General features: G+C 48.9%; 3 protein-coding genes across 7 annotated transcripts in view; 2 read left to right on the top strand and 1 right to left on the bottom strand.

The window, feature by feature from the left end:
- VPS72 (vacuolar protein sorting 72 homolog) overlaps window positions 1-7,181 on the top strand; it is a 122,201-nt gene extending 115,020 nt beyond the window's left edge. For 2 of the 3 annotated variants that reach the window (XM_050750937.1, XM_050750927.1), the window contains 2 exons: window positions 5,190-5,334; window positions 6,602-7,181. In XM_050750937.1, coding sequence (XP_050606894.1) covers window positions 5,190-5,334; window positions 6,602-6,989 — 533 coding nt within the window. In that variant the 3' untranslated portion in view covers window positions 6,990-7,181. The remainder of the gene's footprint in view (window positions 1-5,189; window positions 5,335-6,601) is intronic. The other variant, XM_050750948.1, reaches the window with a different exon arrangement.
- Window positions 7,182-7,337: 156 nt separating this feature from the next.
- On the top strand, window positions 7,338-12,849 carry TMOD4 (tropomodulin 4). Of its 2 annotated transcripts, none has more exons than XM_050751043.1 (10): window positions 7,338-7,688; window positions 8,736-8,900; window positions 9,106-9,262; window positions 9,586-9,702; window positions 10,522-10,611; window positions 11,071-11,201; window positions 11,294-11,401; window positions 11,770-11,913; window positions 12,173-12,317; window positions 12,733-12,849. In XM_050751043.1, the coding sequence occupies exons 2-10, from the start codon at window positions 8,778-8,780 to the stop codon at window positions 12,753-12,755; spliced, it is 1,038 nt and encodes a 345-aa protein (XP_050607000.1). In that variant the 5' UTR covers window positions 7,338-7,688; window positions 8,736-8,777; the 3' UTR covers window positions 12,756-12,849. The 2 variants fall into 2 exon arrangements, with proteins under 2 accessions (XP_050607000.1, XP_050606997.1); XM_050751040.1 differs by having other exon boundaries at window positions 7,338-7,716.
- An 851-nt stretch (window positions 12,850-13,700) lies between these two features.
- The window catches only part of SCNM1 (sodium channel modifier 1), a 38,217-nt gene continuing 34,514 nt past the window's right edge, over window positions 13,701-17,403 (bottom strand). The window contains exons 2-8 of one of the 2 annotated variants that reach the window (XM_050751355.1): window positions 17,207-17,266; window positions 16,862-16,932; window positions 16,417-16,505; window positions 16,222-16,319; window positions 16,026-16,114; window positions 14,785-14,979; window positions 13,701-13,853 (exon numbers count right to left, since the gene is read on the bottom strand). In XM_050751355.1, coding sequence (XP_050607312.1) covers window positions 13,754-13,853; window positions 14,785-14,979; window positions 16,026-16,114; window positions 16,222-16,319; window positions 16,417-16,505; window positions 16,862-16,932; window positions 17,207-17,257 — 693 coding nt within the window. In that variant the 5' untranslated portion in view covers window positions 17,258-17,266 and the 3' untranslated portion in view covers window positions 13,701-13,753. Of the gene's footprint in view, window positions 13,854-14,784; window positions 14,980-16,025; window positions 16,115-16,221; window positions 16,320-16,416; window positions 16,506-16,861; window positions 16,933-17,157; window positions 17,345-17,403 lie in introns of those variants that run through there. The other variant, XM_050751360.1, reaches the window with a different exon arrangement.

Below are 17,403 nucleotides of genomic sequence, written 5' to 3'. Positions count from 1 at the left end.
CAGGTGCCCGCCACCGCGCCCGGTTAATTTTTTGTATTTTTAGTAGAGACAGGGTTTCACCGTGTTGGCCAGGATGGTCTCGATCTCCTGACCTCGTGATCCGCCCGCCTCAGCCTCCCAAAGTGCAGGGATTACAGGCGTGAGCCACCACGCCCGGCCTAATAATAGTTTTGCAATTTAGATAACTTCGCTCGGCCGGGCGCGGTGGCTCACGCCTGTAATCCCAGCACTTTGGGAGGCCGAGGCGGGCGGATCACAAGGTCAGGAGATCGAGACCACGGTGAAACCCCGTCTCTACTAAAAATACAAAAAATTAGCCGGGCGTGGTGGCGGGCGCCTGTAGTCCCAGCTACTCAGGAGGCTGAGGCAGGGGAATGGCGTAAACCCAGGAGGCGGAGCTTGCAGTGAGCCGAGATCGCGCCACTGCACTCCAGCCTGGGCGACAGAGCGAGACTCCGTCTCAAAAAAAAAAAAAAAAAAAAAAAAAAAAAAAAAAAAAAAATTTAGATAACTTCGCTGGGCATGGGTGTGGTGGCTCACAAGCAACAAGGTCACCTTGATGTTACTGTAGTTACAGTCTGCATCCTTTGTCCACATTGATTGGTTTGGACTACCGTAAGGAGAGTGACTCCTAGGTTTTCCGTGTCAGTAACTGGCTTAGGAGACCCTTAAGGAGGAGCAAGTTCAGTGGGGAAAAAATAAATTTATTTTTGAACATGTTGAATTTAAGGAGTTTGTGAGCAATTCATGCAGTGATGAGAGGTCAGTTAAATATGCAAATCTGGTGTTCCAATAAGAGATCTGGGCTGAAAATATAAATTCGGAAGTCTTTAGAATATGGATGGTAATTAACAATATTGGAGTGCATCTGAGCATGCAGGGAGAAAGCACAGAGTGAGAAAACAGAGGCCTGATAGAGTCCTGCAGACACTAAAGCGTGATAGTTTCATACAAGAGGAGGAGCTTTGAAAAGAGCCTGGAAGTGACCAACGAGTTGGAGAAACCCAGGAGAGTTTGTGTTAAAAATGCCAGGAAAGAGAATGCCTCGAGAGAGTGACTACTGATTGCTGCTGAGATGATGATTAGTAGAACTGAGAAGTGCCCATTGGTTTTGGTGAGATAGAGGTCAGACATGACCTTAGCACTTATTGGCGACCAAGCCATATCGAAGTATATTGGGGAGCAAAACTTTGCAAGCTTGGCTATGAAGGGTAGAAGAGGGAATAGAAGCTACAGAGGGGTCTGAGATTAAGGTAAAGTTGTTTTTATTTTATTTGAAGATATTAGAAACTATATCTTTCATGAGAAACAACTGAGTTTAAAGAAAGAGAAGAAAGAAAGGTTATTAATAGTGTAGGTTTTTGGAGATGGGAGGCAAGGCTGGGAGATAGAGCAGCATGGTGGAGGAATTGGCCTCAGATGGGGGAGGTGAGAAAGAAAGTGTGGTGGCCGGGTACAGTGGCTCACACCTGTAATCCCAGCACTTTGGGAGGCCGTGGCAGGCAGATCATCTGAGGTCAGGAGTTCGAGACCAGCCTGACCAACATGGAGAAACCCCATCTCCACTAAAAATACAAAATATTAGCTGAGTGTGGTGGTACATGCCTGTAATCCCAGCTACTTGGTAGGTTAAGGCAGGAGAATCACTTGAACCCGGGAGGCAGAGGTTGCGGTGAGCTGAGATCGTGCCATTGCACTCTAGCCTGGGTAACAAGAGCAAAACTCTGTCTCAAAAAAAAAAAAAAAGAAAGAAAGAAAGTGTGGCTTAGCCGAGTGCAGTGGCTCATGCCTGTAATCCCAGCAATTTGGGAGGCCAAGGAAGGAGGATTGCTTGAGCCCAGGAGTTCAAGACCAGCCTGGGCAACATAGTGAGACCCTGTCTCTATTTTAAAATGTGGCTTACAGTTGTAGGTTTGTAATCCAAAGGGAGGGCATTGCAGTGGTTCTCACCTGATGTCTTTTTCATTATGCGGCGCCATCTGTCAAACATTAGGGATACAGCTGGAAGCTTGATGAGACTGAGGAGCATTTAAAATAGTTACTGATGTGGGATATCGAGCAGTATTGAGGGACCTGCTGAAGACTAGGACCATGAATGAATTTATGGTGGTTGCAGTCTGTGCTGTTATTTTTCTCCAGTAGCACTCAGCAGTCCAGATCAGGGCAAGGGAATTATTGACAGGAGAGTGACTGAAGTGATTGAAATAATACAGTGAGCAACCTAAGCATGCTTTAAAAAGGAAAATGTGGCTTGGCGCAATGGCTCACACCTGTAATCCCAGCACTTTGGGAGGCCGAGGCGGACGGATCATGGGGTAAGGAGTTCGAGACCAGCCTGGCCAACATGGAGAAACCCCATCTCTACTAAACATACAAAAAATTAGCCAGGCATGGTGGTGTGCACCTGTTGTCCTGGCTACTTGGGGGGCTGAGAATCACTGAGGAGAACCACTTAAACCCGGGAGGCGGAGGTTGCAGTGAGTGGAGATTGCGTCACTGCACTCCAGCCTGGGCAAGAGAGTGAGACTCAAAAAAAAATAAAAGTAAAGTGACAAGGAAAAGAAGGTTGTTAGAGATGAGGTGATAAATTGTGGCCATGCAGTGTTGAAGGGGCTACCCATGAGCACTTCAAAGTCACCAGGGTGACCCTAAGATGATAGGAATTAGGGTAGAGACGAAGAGTAGAAACCACTGCCAAAGTCTTCATTGAGGGAGGGAGTGACCATGATTAGGAAGGACAGAAGTTAATCTAGACTCTTGGCACAGGTCTCAAAAGAGAAAGGAGTTTTGCTTGTAGGCAGAAAAGTAGTGATCTGAAAGCTACAGGGTGGGACCCAGTAGGACATAGGTATATCCTGTAGGGATGAAGAGAATGAGCAACCTCCACCAGAGGGCTGCAGAGAGGAGTGGTGGCCTCAGTGAATGACCAGGTTTCTGGTAAGGCAAATCATGGAAGGAATGCTGAGTGAGGAGCTCGAGGATATAGATGAGTTGGCAGATTACAGAGCATGAGTTCCAGAGGGTGTAGGCAAGTGTTTGAAAGTAGAGGGGTTGGGCCGGGTGTGGTAGCTCAGGCCTGTAATCCCAGCACTTTGGGAGGCTGAGGCAGGCGGATCACGAGGTCAAGAGATCGAGACCATCCTGGCCAACATGGTGAAACCCCGTCTCTACTAAAAATACAAAAATTAGCTGGGCGTGGTGGCACGCGCCTGTAGTCCCTGCTACTCAGGAGGCTACTCAGGAAGAATTGCTTGAACCTGGGAGGGGGAGGTTGCAGGGAGCTGTGATCACGCCACTGCACTCCAGCCTGGTGACAGAGCGAGACTCTGTCTCAAAAAAAAAAAAAAAAAAAGAAGAAAGTAGAGGGGTTGGAAGATTGGCTCAAGGGAAAGAAAGCAGTATTATCAAACAGTTCAAGTGCAAGAGAGGTTCAGTCATTGGAAGGGTTTCCAGAGTACTCTTCTTTTTTTGAGACGGAGTCTCACTCTTTCGCCCAGGCTGGAGTGCAGTGGCACAATTTCGGCTCACTGCAACCTCCGCCTCCCAGGTTCAAGTGATTCTCCTGCCTCAGCCTCCCAAGTAGCTGGGATTACAGGTGCCTGTCACCACACCCGGCTAATTTTTTGTATTTTTAGTAGAGACGGAGTTTCAGCACGTTAGCCTGGATGGTCTCAATCTCCTGACCTCGTGATCATCTGCCTTGGCCTCCCAAAGTGCTGGGATTACAGGCGTGAGCCACTGTGCCTAGCCTCTTTTTTTAATTTAATTTTATTTTTTTAATTTTTTTTGAGACAGAGTCTCACTCTGTCGCCTGTGCTGGAGTGCAGTGGCACAATCTCAGCTCACTGCAACCTCCGCCTCCTGGGTTCAAGCGATTCTCCTGCTTAAGCCTCCAGAGTACCTGGGACTACAGGTGCGCACCACCACGCCCAGCTAATTTTTTGTATTTTTAGTAGAGATGAGGTTTCACTATGTTGGCCAGAATGGTCTTGATCTCCTGACCTCATAATCTACGCACCTTGGCCTCCCAAAGTGCTGGGATTGTAGGTGTGAGCCACCATGTCCGGCCCGTTTTTTTTTAATTTTTACAATTTTTTTTATTTTTTTGAGACAGAGTTTTGCACTTGTTGCCCACGTTGGAGTGCAATAGTGCAATCTCACTTCAACCTCTGCCTCCCAGGTTCAAGCAATTCTTCTGTCTTAGCCTCCCAAGTAGCTGGGATTGCAGTCATGTGCCACCACACCCGGATAGTTTTTGTATTCTTAGTAGAGACGGGGTTTCACCATGTTGGTCAGGCTGGTCTCGAACTCCTGACCTTCAGCTGATCCACCCACCTTGGCCTCCCAAAGTGCTGGGATTACAGGCGTGAGCCACTGTGCCCAGCCTTGATTCATTTATTCATTAACAAATATTTAATGAGTTCCTGTAATATGCAGAATGCTGTATCACCCTGATAATATTTGGGCAATATGAGTTATAGTCACTGCCCTTAAGGAGGAGACATATACACCAATAGTGCATTGCCACAGAGCAGTGTCACGGAGACCAGGCAGGTAACATGAAGTGTGCAGCCAGCCAGAGGGATGGTGGTGAACTGGAGAGGAGTGCCTGAAAGGAGGAACAGTTACTCAGCTCAGCTAATTGCTCCCCTGTAAGAATACAGACCCAGGGTGGCCAGATTTTCTTGTTGTTTAAGAGCGACCAGAAATCTCTATAGTTAAATATAATTTCCTACTTTATTAATTTTTGTTTTTGGAGATAGGATCTCACTCTGTTGCCTAGGCTGGAGTGCAGTGGTGCCATCTCAGCTCACTGCAGCCCTCATTGCAGGCATGTGCCAGCACACCCAGCTATGGGAGTGAATTGACAGGGCATTTGTAGAGGAGATTTTGGTATCTGGGAAAGCAAATAAGCTCTTCATCAAAGCATACCTTCCAACTCTGAGGTAGTATAGAGGGCCCAGGTATACTTGAGAAATGAGCAGAGAGGATGTCAAGAAAAAACTTATAAGCAGAAAACTTACAAAATGGGAGGTGCCAGAGGGCCTTAGGGGATTTCCATAGTTCTCTCTGGTAGTTGGCAGTGACTAGATAGCCAGGAAGATAATTGAGAGATCGTGGGACAGAACTGGGATGTGGGAAAAAGGGGCATTCTGATCATCCCCTCATTTCTTCCTTTGACCCTAAAGAGACATATGAGCGGCTTGAGGCTGACAAAAAGAAGCAGGTTCATAAGAAGCGGAAGTGCCCTGGGCCCATAATCACCTATCATTCAGTGACAGTGCCACTTGTTGGGGAGCCGGGTCCCAAGGAAGAGAATATTGACATAGAAGGGTGAGTGAATCTCCAGAAAACAGATTGTGTGTTCAGCTCGTGTTCTCTTAGCCCCATTTTGCTTGCTTGTCTCACACAGCTCTCCTTAACACTTGGAGATTTCTTTCAGATTCCTCACTCCCTTCAGCTCATTTTCTTTTTTTTTTTTTTTTTGAGGCAGGGTGTCACTCTGTCGCCCAGGCTGGAATGCAGTAGTGCAGGCTCAGCTCACTGCAACTGCCATCTCCTGTACTGAAGCAATCCTCCCACCTTAGCCTCCCAGGTAGCTGGGAGTACAGCCACACACGCTAATTTTTGTATTTTTTGTAGAGACAGGGTTTTGCTGTGTTGCCCAGGGTTAAAGTAATCCTCCCGCCTCATTTTCCTAAAATGCTGGGATTAGAGGTGTGAGCCACCGCACCCAGCCCAGCTTATTTCTTTCTTTTTTTTTTTTTTTTTTTTTTTTTTGAGACGGAGTCTCGCTCTGCCGCCCAGGCTGGAGTGCAGTGGCCAGATCTCAGCTCACTGCAAGCTCCGCCTCCCAGGTTCACGCCATTCTCCTGCCTCAGCCTCCCGAGTAGCTGGGATACAGGCGCCCGCCACCTCGCCCAGCTAGTTTTTTGTATTTTTTAGTAGAGACAGGGTTTCACCGTGTTAGCCAGGATGGTCTCGATCTCCTGACCTCGTGATCCACCCGTCTCGGCCTCCCAAAGTGCTGGGATTACAGGCTTGAGCCACCGCGCCTGGACTATTTCTTTCTTATTCCTTTTTCTTTTAGCTTCTCTCTTCTCTTTCCTGTTTTTCCTTCTAGCCTAGCTTTTTTTCCCATCAATCACTTAGTAGCTTCCTCAGAATGTTCCCAACACCCTGCCTCCTTTTTCTCTTTCCTCACATCTGGTTTCCTTCTTTCTTTTCTTTTTTCTTTTTTTTTTTTTTTGAGATGGAGTCTCCCTCTGTCACCCAGGCTGGAGCGTAATGGCACGATCTCGGCTCACTGCATCCTCTGCCTCCTGGCTTCAAGCAATTCTCCTGCCTCAACCTCCTGAGTAGCTGGGATTATAGGCGCCCGGCACCACGCCCGGCTAATTTTTGTATTTTTAGTAGAGACGGGGTTTCACCATGTTGGCCAGGCTGGTCTCGAACTCCTGACCTCGTCATCTGCCTGCCTTGGCCTCCCAAAGTGCTGGGATTACAGGCGTGAGCCACTGCACCCAGCCTGATTTCCTTCTTTCTGTATCTGTTATCTTCTCTCCTCAGCTCTTTGTGCTTTTTTGTCTTTTGTCTTCAGACTTGATCCTGCTCCCTCAGCGTCTGCATTGACTCCTCATGCTGGGACGGGACCCGTCAACGCCCCTGCTCGCTGCTCACGTACCTTCATCACTTTTAGTGATGATGCAACTTTCGAGGAGTGGTTCCCCCAAGGGCGGCCCCCAAAAGTCCCTGTTCGGGAGGTCTGTCCAGTGACCCATCGTCCAGCCCTATACCGGGACCCTGTTACAGACATACCCTACGCCACTGCTCGAGCCTTCAAGATCATTCGCGAGGCCTACAAGAAGTACATTACTGCCCATGGACTGCCACCCACTGCCTCAGCCCTGGGCCCCGGCCCGCCACCTCCTGAGCCCCTCCCTGGCTCTGGGCCCCGAGCCTTGCGCCAGAAAATTGTCATTAAATGAAGAGACGTCTAGTCCTCAGAAACTTCTTTCCTGCCCTGATTGGGGCTCTTGCTGTTCCATCTCCTCTCCCTGCTTCTCCCCTTTGTCACCTCTGATCTTTGCCCTATCTTTTCTCTATTTCTTTCTCTTTTTCCCCTAGTTCTTACAGGTTTCGTTGTGTTTTTTAATCTAATAAAATAGAAAGATCCCTTTTGTCTGGTGTCCAGTCTAGGTTTGGGAGCAAGAAGTATTTATGAATACCTGAATATATTTGGGTCTTTATTTGATAGCATTTATTATGAGCTGTCCTTTCTAAATTGTATTCATTCCTCCAGCTAAATTATAAACATCTGAAAATTGCACACCAAAATACATCCTTATATTGACCTTCATATCACTTTACACTCACTCTTTTGAATACAACAGGCACCAAATGAGGAGGAACTGGCTGATTCTAGTCGAACTCCGATGTCTCGGACTGGGGCTTGTATGAAGGGAAGTGGAGGAGATGCCATGGCTGTTAATGACCACTAGAGGCTCTCAGGGCTGGGCAGGGTATGGGGGCTGTGTATATGTGATCTCCCACTACCCCCCACCTGGCCAGAGCTAAAATAATAAAATGCTGAGCTCACTGTTCCCCCACCCTCTCCCCCGGCACTGGGCTCCTCCTGCTGCTGGGACGGTGCTCTAGTGGAACAGACAGACCTACTGACACGGGAGGTGAGAAGGGAGGTGGCCACCAGAACTGGTAGGTGGGGGAGACAGGGGGCTTATGGATGAGAGCCCGGTGGGAGGTGGGGGGAGAAGAGTGGCTCCTATGTGGAATGATGTGGAGTGTGTCCCTGTCTCTGTTACTCTGTATATTTCTGCCACTGTGCCGTCCTACCCCTTAACTGTATATAGTTTACATTGTCGATGTGAGTGTCTCACATACTTTCTGGATCTTTCATATTCAGCATAGTGTGTATGTATAGCTCCTTGTGTGTATCTTATATTGTACAAAATTGTGTGAGTTTAATATTCCCACTGTTTTTAAAGAAACTTTACTCCATTTACACCTATTGGTCTAGTGTCACCTTCCTGTCCAAAGCAAGGGACAGATTATGGGGACTCAGTCCCTTCTCCAGAGGCCTTACTACCCTTCCCCCAACCTGGAAGTTCCCCAACAGCTCCGAGCCCTTGTTTTCCCTTAAGATTTAAAATTTTAGCAAACACAGAAAATGAAATCTTGATGCCCCACAATAAAAAGGGAAATGAGAATGGGGTAAGAGACTGTCTCTTCCCTTTACACCCATTTTCCTTGCTTTTTTAAATCCAGTTTAGGAAAAAGCCTGGATTATGAGGAGGAGAGGAGGAATTTCCCTGAAACTCTCTATTCCCCCGCCCCTCGCCCCCTTTCAATAGGAACTGGGCATGGGACCAGCTGTGTTGGCAGGGCTTCCAGCAGCTGTGTTAGGGCAAAGGCACTGACAAGTGAGGTTATAGGGGAGGGGTGCTGCCAGGATTTCTCTGTCATACTATGGGAAGACAAACCCAGTTTAGATGTCTGGGATCCTCATCCAGGGTGGCTGGAAGCTGGGGAAGCAGAAAGGAGACTCTAGTTCTAACTCTAAACAACCTAATCTTCTCCAACTTCCCATCTTCAACTAGATTTCTAATCTCCAAGAAATTCAATTCAATGTTCTGCCCCCTGGCTGGTCTCTTTGTGTCCCTGCTGTGCCCCTGTCCATCTTACCATTGTCCATCCTTTTGTTCCATGTTCCCCAGGCTTTGTGAGTGCCACACAGTGGGGAGGGGGTGGGGGCCACCATGTCATCATATCAGAAGGAACTGGAGAAATACAGAGACATAGATGAAGATGAGATCCTAAGGACCTTGAGCCCCGAGGAGCTAGAGCAGCTGGACTGCGAGCTACAGGAGATGGACCCTGAGGTAAGGGCTCTAGCACAGGGAACCAGGGGCAGTCCCAGGCATTTGGGAACGGTGTTGGGCTCTGGGTGGCTGAGAATAGGGTTTCCTACAGGACCTAGAGGCCTAAGAAGGCCAGGGGAAAGGTGTCTGGAGATGTTTTAGGGAGCCCTAGCAGTACCTAGGTCAGAGGGGAGGTCTGACTTGCTCCCCAAAACTCATCCCTAAGAACATGCTCCTGCCAGCTGGACTGAGACAACGTGACCAGACAAAGAAGAGCCCAACGGGGCCACTGGACCGAGAGGCCCTTTTGCAGTACTTGGAGCAGCAGGCACTAGAAGTCAAAGAGCGTGATGACTTGGTGCCCTTCACAGGCGAGAAGAAGGGTATGGGGACCCTGACATCCATGCCTCCTCGTAGAACCCAAGTGGCTATGCTGTCTCTCACTTGTCCCCCACTCCAGCTTTCCTCTCACCTTCCAGCTCCTAGTTGCCTAGGGACTCAGATGCCCTGACACTTAAATGCCAGCTTGCACTCTTCAGTTCTTGAGAGATCAGGGGACTAGGAGTCCTGAGCTTGTACAGGATTCAGGCTTTCCAATGTCCCCTTGTGACCCAGCATTCTACCTCCTGGAGAAGGAAAGAAACCTGGAGGCCAGGATCTTGGGAGAAATTACCTCTACCTGAACCATCCTTCATCTCCCTATCAGGGAAACCCTATATTCAGCCCAAGAGGGAAATTCCAGCAGAGGAGCAGATCACCCTGGAGCCTGAGCTGGAGGAGGCACTGGCACATGCCACAGATGCTGAAATGTGTGACATCGCAGGTGGGTAGCTGTGGGAAGTTGAGGGTGACAGGATCAGGGGCAGGCGGATCCTAGTCATGACATGGGATTAGTGAGGAAGGGCCTCAACCAGAATGTGGATGTCTAAGAAAGCCTCAAGCAGTAGTTTCAAGCTTTTCTTCTTTGTTTATATATTTATTCATTTTTAAATTTAATAACACCTCAAGAGCAATTTTACAGGGATTGTAAAAGCAAATAAAAGTGGAACCATTGGGCTGGGCACGGTGGCTCACACCTGTAACCTCAGCACTTGGGAGGATGAGGTGGGCAGATTGCCTGAGCTCGGGAGTTCAAGACCAACCTGGGCAACACAGTGAAACCCCGTCTCTATTAAAATACAAAAAATTAGCCAGGCGTGGCAACGTGCGCCTGTAGTCCCAGCTACCTGGGAGGCTGAGGCAGGAGAATTGCTTGAACCTGGGAGGTGGAGGTGGCAGTGAGCCAAGATCATACCACTGCACTCCAGCCTGGGGGACAGAGCGAGACTGTCTCAAAAAACAAAACAAAACAAAACAAAAAAAGTGGAACCATTCTGGCTGAAAGAGGAGAGTCACTACAGACTCCCTTACCCTCTAGTGGCTCCTAAGGGACCTTCCCTTAGCCCTTTCTCAATGTTTTAGAAACTACTGCCTTCAGAAGTTTATGGAAAGGACCCCTGGGGCTGAGAGAGGGTAGGGAACTTCTTTGACAAAGTGTAAGTGGTCAGGCTTTAAAAATGCAGCAGATTCAGAAAGAGGTAGGAGGGAGGCTTGGAACAGGTTCCTTCTCATTCCCTGTGACCCCTCTGCTTACCCTCTCCAGCAATTCTGGACATGTACACACTGATGAGCAACAAGCAATACTATGATGCCCTCTGCAGCGGAGAAATCTGCAATACCGAAGGCATTAGTAGTGAGTGTGTTTGGGGAGCATGGTCTCCAGGGCTCTGGGCAGGCAGTCCTAGTGTCTGGGAGAAGGTAGAAAAGGGTGAAACTGATGATTCTGGGAGAGAACATGCTGCATGAGTGATAAGAAAACCTGTGGAGTGCCAGGCGTGGTGGCTCATGCCTGTAATCCCAGCATTTAGGGAGGCTGAGGAGGGTGGATCACTTGAGGTCAGGAGTTCGAGACCAGCCTGGCCAACATGGTGTCTCTACTAAAAATACAAAAATTAGCCAGGTGCACACCTGTAATCCCAGCTATTATACTTGGGAAGCTGAGGCACAAGAATTGCTTGAACCCGGGAGGTCAAGGCTGCTGTGAACTGAGATTGTGCCACTGCATTCCAGCCTAGGTGAATAGAGCGAAAAAACCAATGGGGAGGAGATTGTGGGGAACATGTTGGGTTCCCTTCCTGCCCTCACTCACCAGGTGTGGTACAGCCTGACAAGTATAAGCCAGTGCCGGATGAACCCCCAAATCCCACAAACATTGAGGAGATACTAAAGAGGGTCCGAAGCAATGACAAAGAGCTGGAGGAGGTGAACCTGAATAATATACAGGTATTTGACTTGCATCCTCCAAACTGTAACTCTGGATAACCACTGACATCCAAGAGTCCCTTAGCCCACCATCTCCTATTCTCCTCTGGTAGGACATCCCAATACCCATGCTAAGTGAGCTGTGTGAAGCAATGAAAGCAAATACCTATGTGCGGAGCTTCAGTCTGGTAGCCACGAGGAGTGGTGACCCCATCGCCAATGTAAGGCTAGTCGACATCCCCAGCCTTCTTCCACATCTTACATGCACCCCTTGCATGGCTGTCATAAAGGGTTTTGCTAGGGAGTGCTATTCTCATCATGCCTTCTTAGGGCAGCCCTCATGGAGACTCCTACCTTCAGTGCCATGGTTCCTAACTCTCAACCCTCTCTAACACCCCCAGTCCTACTGCACATTCATCTCCCTGCTTTCCCCTGCTATCCACCCTGCTTTCTGTATCCCTCTAGCTCCATTTATAGCTCCTCAAGGACTCTTCTCAAAGAGCTGTGTTTCCCTCTTGCTCCTGTTCTTTCTTTCCTCAGTCATCTGTGAAACTGTTCCCTAATCCTAACCCAAGTCCCTACTACCCAGGCAGTGGCTGATATGTTGCGTGAGAATCGTAGCCTCCAGAGCCTAAACATCGAATCCAACTTCATTAGCAGCACAGGACTCATGGCTGTGCTGAAGGCAGTTCGGGAAAATGCCACACTCACTGAGCTCCGTGTAGACAATCAGGTCAGCCTTCCCTTCCCCTGATGTTAGCATTCAGTCTCATTGAGGAGTCTCCTCCCTGAGCCAGCCACTGGGGCAGCTATCTTATTTAATCTTGTTTGAATTCTCCTCTTCATTATCTCTATGAGGGAAGCCAAGTCAGCATCTCTCTTCAACCACTGTGGAGAAACAAGCTTCTTTGACCTCCCAAAGGGATCTGTGGTCTGGGATGGTAAACAGCCCAGAGAGGGTGACTGTCAGCTTTTGCCTCTCCCTCCCCCAGCGCCAGTGGCCTGGTGATGCAGTGGAGATGGAGATGGCCACCGTGCTAGAGCAGTGTCCCTCTATTGTCCGCTTTGGCTACCACTTCACGCAGCAGGGGCCGCGAGCTCGGGCAGCCCAGGCCATGACCCGAAACAATGAACTACGTGAGTAACTGCAGACATGATGTGTGGAGTGGGCAGGGAAGTGCAGAAATTGGTGGATCCTCCTGAAAGCAGACCTAATGACTAATAGCCCAGCGTGCTACCAAAGAGCTATTCACATGAGAAGTTCAAATCCCAAGAGTGATCAGAAAGTAGACAGAAAACTCCCCCTGCCCCAAATATGGACGAGTAGAGAGGTAGAAAGGATACTAGAGATAACAATACTTGTTTAGAGGTATTGTAATTTTATTTGTGGTGTGGTTTCTTGTTTTGTTTTGTTAATGTGGGATGGGCCTGTAAGGTGGCCTAAGACACTACCAATTTATGAGTTTGGCTAAGGGACTGGAAAGGAGAAGAGTGCCTTTGCAGAAAGCAGTAGCTGGAACAAACACTTATGTTTAATATTCCTCCTTTACAGGTCGCCAGCAAAAGAAGAGATAATACTGCATTTCCCTTTACCAACTAGAGCTGGGAGCACTAGACACTTAAATTCTCATCTGTCCTCCTTTCCTGTAAATAAAAGCCCTTATATCCATTTTGCCTGCCTCCTTCCTTGGACTTTGGGGTGAGAATCTTGGCGCTAACCCCCAAGGGTTACTGCCAGTTCACCAGGGGATTATTTATACTCTGGGGATCAGCAGGCAGAGAGGTTCAGGTTACTAGGAGGAGGTGGGGGAGCTCCCTCCCTTGGTGTTCCCCATAACCCTGCCAACGCCTTTCAACTCTTCTACTTTCACAGGGAACTTAGCCGCAGCCCTGTTTCCAGATGTAGCCAGGTCCCTCCAGTGCCTACCCACAGTCCTCATGTGGTTTGAAGGGGGAAAGGACTTTGAGTGGTAGTGGAGAAGGAGGCAGACAACATGAAGGGCAAAGACCTCTTTTTGACAGTCTTATTAATAGGGCACCAGGCTGATGCAGCTGACGCTTGGCATGGCTTTGGTAGAAGGTGGGGGAGGGGCTAGAAGTATGGAGAGCTGTGGCTGGGCGCGGTGGCTCACGCCTGTAATCCCAGCACTTTGGGAGGCCGAGGCGGGCGTATCACAAGGTCAGGAGATCGAGACCAACCTGGCTAACACAGTGAAACCCCGTCTGTACTAAAAATACAAAAAATTAGCCGGGCGTGGTGGTGCGCACCTGTAGTCCCAGCTACTCAGGGGGCTAAGACAGGAGAATGGCGTGAACCTGGGAGGCGGAGCTTGCAGTGAGCCAAGATCGGGCCACTGCACTCCAGCCTGGGCGACAGAGCAAGACTCTGCCTCAAAAAAAAAAAAAAAAAAAAAAAAAGTATGGAGAGCTGCTGTGTACATGGCAGGAAAGGAGTAGTTGGATTGAGAATGAACAGATCTGAAATCCTGAGATCTGACAAGGAACCAGACTTAAGGAAAGTTAAGTTCTCAGCACCCATTGCAGTGTATTTGTGAATGAATGGGAAAAGGGTGTCAGTCCAAGGGGAGATCAGGTGGTTCCTCCTCATCAGAGTCAAACTCAACATTTTCATCTTTTACCCATCGACCTCGTCCATCTGGGATCCATCCTGAGCTGGAAACATCAGAGAAAATAGCATCGATTAGGAAAGAGGCTTATTAAGAAGTTAGTGGTGAGCTCACACCTGTAATCCCAGCACTTTGGGAGGCCAAGGTGGGTGGATCACTTGAGGTCAGGAGTTCAAGACCAGCATGACCAACATGGTGAAACCCTGTCTCTACCAAAAAAAAAAAGTTAGTGGTGAGAAAAAATTGAGAGCCATGTAAGTTGGGTGGATAAAACAAAACGAAACCAAAGATAAAAAACAACAATAGGAGGCCGGGTATGGTGGCTCATGCCTGTAATCCTAGCACTTTGGGAGGCCAAGGCAGGTGGATCACCTGAGGTCGGGAGTTCAAGATCAGCCTGATCAACACGGAGAAACCCCGTCTCTACTAAAAATATAAAATTAGCTGGGCATGCCTATAATCCCAGCTACTTGGGAGGCTGAGGCAAGAGAATCGCTTGAACCCCGGAGGCGGAGGTTGTGGTGAGCCAAGATTGTGTCATTGCACTCCAGCCTGGGGAACACACAAAACTCTGTCTCAAAAAAAAAAAAAAAAAAAAAAAAAAATGGGGGGCGGGCACGGTGGCTCACGCCTGTAATCCCAGCACTTTGGGAGGCCGAGGTGGGTGGATCACAAGGTCAGGAGATTGAGACCATCCTCACCAACGTAGTGAAACCCCGCCTCTACTAAAATACAAAAAATAAGCCAGGCATGGTGGCACATGCTTGTAATCCCAGCTACTCGAGAGGTTGAGGCAGGGGAATCGCTTGAACCTGGGAGGCGGAGGTTGCAGTGAGCTGAGATGAGATCACACCACTGCACTCCAGCCTGGTGACAGAGCGAGACTCCGTCTCAAAAAAAAAAAAAAAAAAAAAGCTTTGAAACAAGAAGGGTCAGAGAGAAAAGAAAATCTGAGGAAACTGATTAGGCACACTCACCTTCGAAGGGTGAGATAATGGTCCAGGGCTCGTCTTCTTGTGGGGCTCATGGGTGCAGGGGCTGAGACAGTTGCTGACTCCTCGGCCTGTGGGCCAGCCCCAGGTTCAGGTTCCCTACTGATCTTCCCGCTTTGGAGTTCGACCTCTGAGGGTGGCACAGGGGAAAGGGAGACAGAGGGACCAGGGGCTTCTGGTCTAGGTAGAGAAGAATAGTCTGTAAAAGCAGTAAGGGAAAGGGCCAACTCTCCTATGACTCCCAACCTCTTAAAACGGTGTTTCTTAAACTATATTTTTCAAGATATTAGTAAGTTCTGCATACAAAGGATTTTAGAATCATGAATTTGGGAAAGGCTAGCTTTAAATTTTACAAGTTTTTTTTTTAATTCTTAAGACTTTGTATAGCTTTTAAAACTGTTACTCTTTTTTTTTTTTTTTTTTTTTTTTTTTTTTTTTCTGAGATGGAGTCTTGCTCTGCCGCCCAGGCTGGGGTGCAGTGGCCAGATCTCAGCTCACTGCAAGCTCCGCCTCCCGGGTTTACGCCATTCTCCTGCCTCAGCCTCCCAAGTAGCTGGGATACAGGCGCCCACCACCTCACCCGGCTAGTTTTTTGTATTTTTTAGTAGAGACGGGGTTTCACCGTGTTAGCCAGGATGGTCTCGATCTTCTGACCTCGCAATCCACCCGTCTCGGCCTCCCAAAGTGCTGGGATTACAGGCTTGAGCCACTGCGCCCGGCCTAAAACTGTTACTCTTCAAGTAGAATTACAAAGTGCCATTTCCCAAACTTTATTTAAAAATCACAAAATTCTCCTTTTCTTTTTCTTTTGAGATGGAGTCTCACTCTGTCACCTAGGCTGGAGTGAAGTGGTATGATCCTGGCTCACAGCAACCTCTGCCTCCCGGATTCAAGCAATTCTTCCACCTCAGCCTCTTGAGTGGCTGGGATTACAGGCACACACCACACACCCAGCTAATTTTTTATATTTTTGGTAGAGACGGGGTTTCACCATGTTGGCCAGGCTGGTCTTGAACTCCTGATCTCAAGTGATCCACCGCCTAAGCCTCCAAAAGTGCTAGGATTACCGGTGTGAGCCACCGTGCCCGGCCAAAATTCTCCTTTTCTTGAAACACTAAGTAACATCTCCAGAACGCTAGTATTCCTCAGAATACAGACTGGAAAACACTTTCAGAGCCCTCTATCTCCTTCCGAGCCTTCCTACCTCTGGCTTTCCCCTCCCATACCTGTACTTCCGGCGGCAGCAACTGTTATAGTGGGGAGCTCTGTGCAGAGCACTCTGGGTGATAAGTCGTGTCTGGGTTAGCAGAGGAGCCTGGTAAGAAGATGGGAGACAGAGTCAGAGCCTTCAGCCCTCTGCCCTTCCAGCCTGGTGTGTGCAGCAGGGTCTTGCCTAGAACACACTCTCCACTCTCTGATTACCTCAGCTTTGGTTTCTTCCCTCCTCAATTCATTCTGATGTCTTGGATTCTGCTTCCTTTCCTTTCCCGGCTGCTTCTTGCCATAGAAAAGCTGCAAGCCTGAAGAGAAAGGGAAACAGAATTAAAAGCATAGCACCAAGGCTGGTGTGCAGAGATTTCGATTTATTCCCCATCCCCTGTCTTCCCCCGAACTTACTGGACAGATGTTTCTTGCCTGCACGGTGGGCAGTCAGCATGGCCAGGGTGTCCAGTACCGGTCGATGGGGGCAGATGGCACAAGCAAAGCTGAGCAGGGGTAGAGAAGAGGATAACTGGTCCAGGGGAAGAGGGTTGGGCCTGTCCCTGCCGTAAGTCCCACCCTGTCCTAGCAGTCTTTGCAAAACCCAACTCCCTGGTGACCCAATCTCCACTTCTTCCAGTCCTCACTAGCCGCCAAAGAATCCTAGATACTTCTGCTGTCCTAATTAATAACAAAAGTTTGTTGAAGCCGGGCGTGGTGGCGTGCGCCTGTAATCCCAGCTAATCGCGACGCTGAGGAGGCAGGATCACTTGAGCCCTAGAGTTCAAGGACAGCCTGGGCAACACAGCTATTGAGCCTCTAACCGCAAAACCCTCAGGCTTGAGCCACTCCTCGCTCTTACCGTCCATCCCGAAGCATCAGCGCCTCATCCTCTGGGATGTAACTGGCGAGGAGGTCCCCGACTCTTCTTTTCTGCAGGGAGTAGGGGAAGAAATCCGGACGGATCAGCAGGATAGGAGAGAGGGATGGAAGTCAAATGACAGAAATGAGGAGTCAAACGGAATAAGGACATAAGGACCCTGGGGAGAACAGCGATCATAGACCGAAAAAGGAGTCACTACACAGCTCTAAGTCGCCTGGTTCTCTCCTGCACCCCCGAGTTGTTGCCAGAGCAATGAAACAAAGCTCCTTCCCAACCTTCAGAGAGCGACTGAAGAGGCTGCAGATCCTCTCCGCTCACGCTTACTTTGAGCACATTGAGTTGACTCCAATCGTCTCCTTCCCTCTTGAAAGACATCACGACTGTGAGTCCCAGAGTGATAAATTTTCTTGTTCCGGTTTCGCCACTCCTCTAGGCCACCGTAGCAAGAGCGGGACAGCGCCTTCTCTTTTCTCTTTGTCTTCCTGTCGGCCCCCGTACTTCCGGGGATGCACTTCCACGCA

The sequence above is a fragment of the Macaca thibetana genome, chromosome 1, assembly GCF_024542745.1.
Source record: "Macaca thibetana thibetana isolate TM-01 chromosome 1, ASM2454274v1, whole genome shotgun sequence".
NCBI lineage: Eukaryota > Metazoa > Chordata > Mammalia > Primates > Cercopithecidae > Macaca > Macaca thibetana.
Note: the sequence above shows the minus strand (reverse complement) of the source record. Positions and strands in the feature narration are given on the sequence as shown.